At 36.7% G+C, this 10209-nt stretch overlaps 1 protein-coding gene and 1 pseudogene across 1 annotated transcript; both read right to left on the bottom strand.

Moving 5' to 3' along the window:
- LOC104799738 overlaps positions 1-1419 on the bottom strand; it is a 6441-nt pseudogene extending 5022 nt beyond the window's left edge.
- A 1427-nt stretch (positions 1420-2846) lies between these two features.
- Positions 2847-5964, bottom strand: LOC104799575 (E3 ubiquitin-protein ligase RHF2A-like). The gene is made up of 9 exons (XM_010522174.2): positions 5750-5964; positions 5204-5338; positions 5081-5127; positions 4693-4755; positions 4473-4581; positions 3985-4367; positions 3795-3899; positions 3358-3716; positions 2847-3249 (listed from the first exon to the last, which is right to left on the bottom strand). The coding sequence occupies exons 1-8, from the start codon at positions 5753-5755 to the stop codon at positions 3374-3376; spliced, it is 1191 nt and encodes a 396-aa protein (XP_010520476.1). The 5' UTR covers positions 5756-5964; the 3' UTR covers positions 2847-3249; positions 3358-3373.
- Positions 5965-10209: the final 4245 nt, after the last annotated feature.

The following is a 10209-nucleotide window of genomic DNA, read 5'->3' on the forward strand; positions in this document are numbered from 1 at the left end:
TGTGTAGGGCTGGGCTCTAACGTATTTCGGTCATAATGGATCACAGTCGGTCACAACCAATTACAACATTCGATCCATACGATTTTTGTCAATTTAATCCCTCTACAATGTCACACATCTCTCATAAGCTTATTGTATATTATTTCGAACATTAAAATATAGGTTTGCAATTTTTGTATTTGAAAATTATTTTTCCAAATGTGTTCCTATATGTTTCATAATGTTTTATGAGTTATTTAGATAAATTTGGTATATTTCTTCTACAAACCTCTTAAAATATTTAAAAATTTTCTCACACACACTATATATTTGATATATAGACTCTGATAAACCACCCCAAAGTTTAAAAATTAAATTTTGGTCTATATTTATCAACACATTTCGGTCACGGGTCACAGTCGGTCACAATGGTCACATCGTGCAAAATTGTATTCTGATCACATGGTCACATGTCGGTCACAATGGATTACAACGTTGGTCCTATGAGTCAACTTATTTAGTGTGTAATAAGAGTCAAATATATGCGAAAGTAAATAGAAATTATTGGATAACTAAATTTACTCGGAATTATTTAAACACATTATTATACAAAAGTTTTAACACATTATTGTACAAACACAATACAACATTATTATACAAATATTTTTGGACATTATTATACAAAGGTTTTTTACACATTATTATACAAAATACAGTACACCATTATTATATAAATTCTGTCTCTTTCTTCATTCCAAATTAGACGTTATCTCCGACATTGTCGATGTTGATGTTCCTTTTACATAATAGTATACTGTATTTGTATAATAATATATTCATAAGTAAATTCAGATACAAATTAGGCATTCTCTCCAACAAGTTCATAAGTAACTTCAGATACAAAATAATCAAAAACAAAAAATAAAAGTTCATAATTTAGGGTTTTACCAAACAAATAAAAGGAGATCATAGTTAGGGTCAAAAACAAAAAAAAAAGGCACTTGGTAAAGTAAAAGTTCACGCTTTCTTCGTCTGATCCTTGACATGAACAAATATTGCGGCAGCCAAATGCTCACGGATCAGGGAGACATTGTCACGCATATCAAGGGACACAACGTCTGTTGTTTACCAAGGAAAATTGCGTCAACATACTTTAATGTAAAAACATCGCATTCACAACCGTTATCATTTTGTGGTTTCTCTCTCCTCTCGTTGTAGATGTTCTCCTACCATTCATATAACAATTTGTCAACATGTAGTGTTAGGGTTTAAGGACCATGTGACTATATGACTGTGTGACCATGCGAGTGTGTGACCATGTGACCATGGGACCGTGTGACCACGTGACCGTGTGAGCTTGTCATCCTTATGACCTATGTCAACCGTTATCCTGATCCATATGACTATGTGACCGTATAACCATGTAGTAAGGGTGGCCATTTCGGGTTTCGGTTCGGTTATGTCGGGTTCGGTTATTTCGGTTATAAAAAAATCATACCCAAACGGTTATATAGATTTATTCGGTTCGGTTCGGTTCGGTTCGGTTTTTGCATAATAAAATTATAACCAAATGGTTAAATTTTTCGGTTTATTCGGTTCGGTTTTAGATCGGTTCGGTTCGATTATGATATATTTTAAAAAAAAGAATATTAATCCTATGCAAACTTCAAAATATCTATCCAAATAAATCCATAAAATAATTAATCCTCCAAAAAAGTTACAAAAAAATATACAAAAACTTCAATAATTAGATTAAAAGTTAAAAAATATTAAATTATATGGTTTATTAAGTGAAACACATAAGGTACAAATGAACTACAAAAAAATAACACTAATAATAATAAGGGTAAAAATTAAAATATTATAAAAACCCTAATAACCGTTCGGTTAACCACGGTTATTCGGTTATTTACCTAACCAAACCAAACCCGAACGGTTATTCAACTTCCTCAACCGTTCGGTTATTCGGTTAATAACCGAAATGACCACCCCTACCATGTAGCCCTTATGACCTATCTATTGTGACCCGTATTATTGTTGTAATCCATGACCGAGATGCACATTGTTACCTTTGTGCTCTATATGTCCATTCTGACTATTGTTATAAATAATCTGTGCGACTCATGACTCAATTATACTCTAAAAATATTTAAATACAGATTTGACATAGATCTATGACTATGTGACCATGTGGTCGTTTGACCATGTGACTGTGTGACCTATGTGACCTTGTGACTTTTATGACCCATGTAAACCATTATTTTAATGACTATTAACCCATGTCTATTGTGACACGTATGATTGTTATAACTCGTGAACGGTGTGCTTATTGTGACCTTTGCGATACATATACCCATTCTAACCATTGTAACAAGTGATCTATGTGACCCTCAACTCAATGATACTCTAAAAATACCTAAATTATGACTATACATACTACAAACGACAGAACTTAGCAAACAACAAAAAAAAATATAGAAAAAAAATAAGAACTATCAATGTTCATAAAAAATATTAGGTTTTTAATCTTATTTTATGTATTTTCAAGTTTCAGATTTTGTTTTAATTTTATCGGATTTTGAAGAAAAAAATCCAATTTGAGAAGAGAGAGAAACTAAGGAGGGGGGATAAAGCTTAGAGAGAGAAATAGGAGAGAGAAATCGATGAAGAAAAACCTATATTTGAGGAGGAGAGAGAATTCTGATTTTAATTAAAAATAAATAAATACAAAATAATATTATAAGGGTATTTTTGGTAAATACATGTGATAGGGTATTTTAGAAGTATAAATTTTTTTTTTAAAAAAAAAAGAAAGGGTAGGTGTGAAAATCCTTTTACCACATCGAATGTAAAAGAGATAATGCCCCGAGCAAAAAGGAGTGGACCGACGCCAATACAATGACATTTTTGTCACAAGACATGTATGTATCACAACTTCACCTGCACAAAATATAGTACACATAAAACAGATATCATGCATTCATATACATAAATGTGTGTATGTGTATAACATTATAATAAAACTCGGTTCGATTTCGTCAAGTTTTTCCAGATACAGAATATGCAGATGCAGAGACCCCGCCGATAGAGATCCCATTGCAAAGAGAGTATTCGGATGTGTTCTTTTTCCATCTCATACAGACTTCTTTTTTTGTCTGGTCGTGTTTTTTTTTTTTTCAGAATCAGAATCGTAAGTTGTCGATGTCCAATTCAAGACTGACTGTTATCTTTCTGAATGGAGATTGCATCATCATCATCATCATCATGTCTCTGCATTAGAACCCGAACATCAGTCAGAAACAAGCCCATGGACCATGACAAGCCAACATCCAGCACCCCTGAGCGTTGAACCCCAGTAAATTAAGAGAACGGGACTACCTTTGCCAACAAGATGCTAGCACCGATGCAAGTTCTGTAGTGCTGTTCCACTTGAACCAGAGCCAGAGGCAATTGCGCCCTCAACATCTCTTTCATTCAAAGAATGATCACCAGCACCTTCTGTTCTATGTTCATTGTTTGATTCGGAAGGCGTACTACTTTCCGATGCATTTGAAACGGAGGCAGTGCCAGATCTATTGTTCTCTCCCGTTTCTAGATGTTCCATCATGCGTGATACCGTGGCAATTCCAGCATTGACCTCTCTCCTAACCTCGGAACCAAGATCTGTCATGGACGAGTTGCGGGAGAAAAATTTCTCCTTCCAGCTCCTTGTGCTCCTTGAAATGGATTCTTTGTATCTGAATCGTAATGGGAAAACAGCTTAGATACTATAAAATCCTATGCAAGCCAAAAACAGCCAGACAATTAAGGGACACCTTGTTGAGACAGCATTTAGTCGGGATTTGAATGATTCTGAAAATGCTTGGAAATCTGATGGACCGGATCTATCTTGACCACCTTGGGAAGAGTGATTAAGAGACCTGCATAGAACAAGACAAAGTAAGGTTGAGATTAGACACAAGCAACGGCCAACTAACAAGAGAGAACATCAGATAAGATGCACACCTGCTGTTCGAGTTGAGCCCACGTTGATTTCTAGAAAGGACATTTGGTTCAGATAGCAAAGGAGATCGAGGGTAGGAAGATGCTGACTGTAGAGAACCCTCCCCAAAAGCATTCGGAGGGGGCGGAGGAAGGTTGGCCACAATACCAGGAGCTGGCTCACCTTCTCCTCTCCAAGATGGAGAGGAAGGCATGTGAACCGTAGGTAGGGAAGATGCATTAGGATTCCTGGAGAGCACCAGGAACTGTGGATGGCCTTGAGTTGACGACCTCCTCCAGTGCCCTTCCCTTCTTGCCGCATGCCGGGCTTGCCCCATTGCAGCCGCAGCAGCCAGGTGCTGAATAATTCGTTCCTCAATCTCCGCATTGTCCACCCCAACAGGGAGCTGCATTGAAGGACATCATTACAGAAACATCAGGCTACTATTTACTATAATCACAAGCAAAGAAATGTTGCAACGGATGCCCATGATACTGGGAGAGTCACCAACATGCTGCAATTCAAAATCTCCAAGAGCTGGATGATGAAATATGGTGGCATTTCTTGATGGATTGGAGCGGAAACTCCTCTCCCGTTCAACAGCCTCAAGCAATTCCTGACTGAATCATAAACAGCACATAACTGATATCTCCGCTTGAGGCATGCACAGTGAATCAGAAATGCAAAGGAAGAAAAAAGACTAAAAAGGATGAAACAAAGACAAAATTAACCTAGTTGGGTCTTTCAGGCTGATGGGCTGCCAACACATAGGGCACTGTGAACTCCTCTGACACCTGCCAAGTTTAGGTAAAAGCATAGCCAGTGGGGCAAGTCAGTTGGAAATCCCTGAGGCTTGTTTGATAACTTTCCTCAATGAAAACGTTTTCCAACTGGCATTAGCACTAGATTCATCTGTTCATTCTAGCATTTCAAATCAGACACAGGGTTTGTTAATAAAACCATTGCTCTCAGCTAGAAGAGAGAAATGACAAGGACTAGATTTTTGTCGAAATTGTCTCAACCATGATTCATATAGGTTGTTAAACATAAAGTTTTAACAAGGAAGAACACTGCACACGATGGTTTTACATAATGACATAGGTTCTTAAATGAGCTCACCATTCAAGAACGCACTGAAGATGGTACTCATGCTTGCATGTAGTCACCTGCAAGATAAGAGAAGAGAGAAACAGATAAACAATGCTCAATGTGATGACTGACCAAAGACTCCAGTATAAGTACCGTTGAAGGATTGCTGTCGCAAAAGACTTCGAGACAGATGCTGCAGGCATCATCACAGGCATCTTGGATGCCCCCATCCACAAAAGCTGCGGCCGATGTCAGGTGAGCTTCGGCCTTTGTAGTCTCTTCCATTCCCTGTATAATCACCGGAATCAAAAAAACCTTCATTCAAATCACTTAGAAAATCTAAATACAGATGAAGATCGAGAGTCATGGTGACAATTCAATATGGGTCACCATAGATTCAAAGCCCTCAAAGAAACTCAATTTCTTCGACTCCGGGAAAAACGGGGCAAAAGGGCAAATATAAAAAAAAAATCGCGCGAAAGACATTATCCAAAAACCCTTACGAGATCACGCATAATTGGTTCCTAAAATTGATTGATGACCGCATTCGTGAATCACACATATCAACAGAGTACATAAAATAAAACCAAAATGGGAAGAACATCCACAATCGGCATCCTTGGTAAGAAAATGATGGGATTCTCTGCCGAGCCGAGAGAAAGATTCAAAGGGAGAACAAAGACGAAAGAAAACCCTAACCTCCATGGAAGTCGCGATGAATCAGGAGCTACGAGATCAAAGAACAGATTGAGAAAGCCGATCGAGGAACCTAGGGTTAAGAAATAGCAATAAACCCTAGATTCCCCAGAGAAAAGATTAAGCAGAGATGAAAAGGAGAGGAGATGAGGAAGATGAAGGAGAAGAGGAGGACGACGACCCTTTCATTTTGTGTGCTCGTTTTTACCTTTCTCCGCCACAACGTGAGTTTTTTTTTTTCAAATTTATTTTTCCTATTTTTAATTAATTAATAATTTTGCAGTGGGTCCCATGGTTACGTAGTTCGGACACGTGTACTTCTTCTGTTGCTTTTGTATTATCCCTCATTGTCTCACCCAAAACAAACACCGTAACGTGGATGTCCCAGTTTTTTAAAATAACCACTTTCGGTTTTGCATGTTTAGGAGTGCCCGATAATAAACATCGATATCCATAAACTATTATTGAAATCGAAAAATAAAGAAAGATAACAATTTACAGTTTTTATTAAAAAATCCTAAATATGTTTGCCGAAAAAATTGTTTCTAACCCTCTATTCAAATTATCTGCGGAATGATAAATAAACCTTATTCCTAAAAATCAGATTTTTGTCTCCGACAATGAACCGGATCGGATGGATATTCCAAATTTCGGATATAATGTTACAAAATTCAATATCATGTTTTTTATGTAACAATTTCATTTTCTACAAAGACGCATATTTTACCTCTTTTAACCAACAAGAGAGGAACTGTACGTGAACAAAACATGGTCAATATATCGAGAGGTTGGGGTTTCGACTCCTTATCCGCTCACCTATCGTCTGTCAGTTACGGCTGATTTACCTCCTACACGTGTGTTGCAGGCTCATACGTATATACTTAGATTTACTCGGTCAGCGCATCCGAAAGGTAGCAGTCGGGGTTCCAATGTATAAAAAAAACAAAGCAAAGTAAAAAAGAAAGAAAGAAACCTCTTTTTCAGGCCGAAGCTCCTTTTGGATTTCCCTCATGTGCCAAAGCATTTGGTTGTCCAAAATCGACATTCTAGATCAATCCTTTCCTCCATTCCGATTCCAAATAAATTTGGTATTAGGTCAATGTTAATATTGATATTGATTCGATCGATATTTACCTCATGATACAAACTAAATCCTATGAATCTCATAACAATTTAACATCAGTCAAATATTTTATTTTTTTACTTGAATTTTTTGGCTGTATTTGTCTTATATCATGTTTGATATTCTAAAACATTATCCATAATGTTTTATTATATTTATATTGGATTTAATTTGAAATTTTAGATAGTTATATCAGTATTTAAACTATATTATAAATTTAAATCTTGAACAATCATAGTTATAAAATATTTTTGGGTATCTATGATGTATAACTAAACTGTAAAAAACCGAAAATTTGACGTACCACTCATATATATGTTACAGCTTTCACAGACCATGCAAAGACAGTTTTCAAACTTTCTTATAATTTCACACAAAGAGCCTTACCCCTCATTCCTTGAAACCACGGTTGCTAGCTTTCTTTCTCTTGTATTCGTTCATTTTAATATATATATATATATAACCATCTTCCAAATCAAAATTTAAATAAAAATATGATAGACCTAACTATTAACTAATTTCTTTTGTCCAATGCCCAATTATATAGCTTTTGCATATGCATACAAATAAGTTGTCATATTTTTTATTCATTGTATTATATATATATATGGGGTTAATTTAGACCTTTTTTTTGGTCGTGGGAACTTGGCTACAGTCTTTCGGACGCAGTGATAAACACTGGATTTCATATGTAAAACAAATAAATTACATAATAGATTTAGAGAAGAGTGAAATCGAATCCATGGTATTTTGGAAAATCATAGGCTTTTTTATTACTATATCACACTCCGAAAAGTGTGTTAATCTAGAGTTACTAATGTGAATATATATATATATATATATAAATGGAAGAAACAGTCTGATGGGTCAAACGGAAACGATATCGGAAGAAGCAGCCGGATGGACCAGACGGAAACGATATCGGTGACCGTAAAATCCTCGTCGACGAACACAAGTTTGCGGCACATACGTGAGAAATAAATCAGCCTTTAAGTGACGACAGGTAAGTGAGAAGTTTTTTCTTGATTGTTGACGTGGTATCCGTGGCATATAAGGGGGTCGGGAGATCGAATTTATATCCGTATATGAACGTACTGACGGTCAACTATTTTTATATAAGTTATAATTATATATTTGGTTAAATAAATAAATTTGTAGTTGAGAAGTGGAAATCCATAACCGCTGGATTAAATACAACGATAACCGATTTAGATTTTTTTTCATCGGAAATAGAAAACATTAATTTGGTTTTATCGAAACGCACATACATAAAATTAATATGATTTTCATTTTAATTTTTTATAAATTAATTTTAAAAAAACGAGGCTAATTTTTAGTACACCTATAATTTTAGAACTCACTGTGATCAAAACATATAATTATTAATCTATTTCCAAATCACTTGAGGACCATCTACGTCCGTACATTCGATTAAGTATACAACAATATGAACCACGATATATACACACGCTCTAAAACAATAAATAAAAATAAGAATCCACCAAAATAAAATTAATTAAAACTAATTTATTAATAGATTGACTCCAACCCATCCACTGCTAATTATAGAGAAAAACCACGTAATCGAGTGATTTGACTATTAATTAAAATTAATTAAAAACCATATACATCTACTAAAGATGCCTTGATCTCTTTCTGTAATCTGGAGAACCAAAATAAAAAGATACAAAATAATTAAGAAATAAAACTGAAAAAAACAATAACCTAAAATCCCACAAACTTTCATCTTCATTCAATACTTTAAAGTTTGAACACCATCTTCAACGTAAAGATCATTTTGCATATACACAAGTTAATATATATATATATATGTATATATATGCATATATATATAGAGAGAGAGAAAGAGATAGACTAGCGCTTATCCTTTGAATAGTTCTAATTTCTGAATCAAGAACAAAGAAAAACTAAAGAACAAAAAAACAATGAATTGGTCGTACCCAAGCATGGCGAATTTCATCGAGGCCTTGCACCGCCGGAAATTCTCCTCGGCCGGTCTCACCCTCCAAACCCTAAACATAGACTCCGACACATCCGTCGAGTTCTGGGGCCCACCTCCTCAGCCGCCGCATAACTCAACGGAAAATCAAGAAAAGCCGGTCCTCCTCCTCCTCCACGGCTTCGGCCCCACAGCCACGTGGCAATGGCACAACCAGGCGAAAACCCTCTCTCCCTTCTTCCGCCTCTACGTCCCAAACCTCCTCTTCTTCGGCGGCTCCTCCTCCTCCTCCGCCGCCGCCGAAGTAAAAAAGAAAGAAAGAAACCTCTTTTTCAGGCCGAAGCTCCTTTTGGATTTCCCTCATGTGCCAAAGCATTTGGTTGTCCAAAATCGACATTCTAGATCAATCCTTTCCTCCATTCCGATTCCAAATAAATTTGGTATTAGGTCAATGTTAATATTGATATTGATTCGATCGATATTTACCTCATGATACAAACTAAATCCTATGAATCTCATAACAATTTAACATCAGTCGAGGATGTGGCCTGAGAAGGTGGAGAAGGTGGTCCTCGCGAGCTCCGCCGTGAATATGCGGCGGAGGGACAACGAGGCATTCTTGGAGAGGGCCGGATCCGGCGGCAGCATGGTGTTACTCAAAAATGCAGAATTCTATACTCTGTTTCTAAGAATGAAAGAATCAAACAGAGGAGTTTTCGCAAAAGCTCAAACTTTATTTTTACCCAGAACCATAGTTTAAATAGAAAGAGCAAAAACAACAGAAAATAAAGAGAACGTGTTCAAAACAAACTGCAGAATAAAACCCCACTAAATCTGGAAGTTGTTGCCACTTCCTCTGACTTATTCCAAACTGAAAAACATCTGTCACTCCAAGCTTTGACCACGTCTTTGGGATAAGATTACCCTAACATTCTCCTCCTTAATCTTGTTCCTTTGTCTTGATGTTCTTGATTCCAATCGCATGTCTCAAATCCTCCAATCGATCTCGAGCTAGTGGTTTGGTTAGTATGTCGGCTACTTGATCAGTTGTCTTCACGTAGTCCAAGTCGATGTCTCCCTTCTGTAAGCAATCTCTAATGAAGTGATATTTCACTTCAATATGTTTACTCCGGCTGTGGTATACGGGATTCTTTGCCAGTGCGATTGCCGACTTGTTGTCCACCTTCAGTGTGACTTTCCTACCTCGATGTCCTCTTATTTCTTCCAGCAGTCTTCCCAGCCACATACCTTGGCAAGCTCCAGCCGTTGTTGCCACATACTCTGCTTCGCAAGATGAAAGAGCCACAACCTTCTGCTTCTGCGACATCCATGATATGGGGTTCTTACCGAGAAAGTAGATCATGCCGGTGGTACTCTTCC

This window comes from Tarenaya hassleriana, unplaced genomic scaffold (genome assembly GCF_000463585.1).
Source record: "Tarenaya hassleriana unplaced genomic scaffold, ASM46358v1 Cleome6, whole genome shotgun sequence".
Taxonomy (NCBI): domain Eukaryota; kingdom Viridiplantae; phylum Streptophyta; class Magnoliopsida; order Brassicales; family Cleomaceae; genus Tarenaya; species Tarenaya hassleriana.

Coding starts and splice junctions, on each gene's coding strand:
- LOC104799575 (XM_010522174.2), bottom strand. Junction 5,128..5,203: donor GCGACAGCAATCCTTCAACG/GTACTTATACTG, acceptor CTTATCTTGCAG/GTGACTACATGCAAGCATGA. Junction 4,582..4,692: donor AGCCTGAAAGACCCAACTAG/GTTAATTTTGTC, acceptor TTTATGATTCAG/TCAGGAATTGCTTGAGGCTG.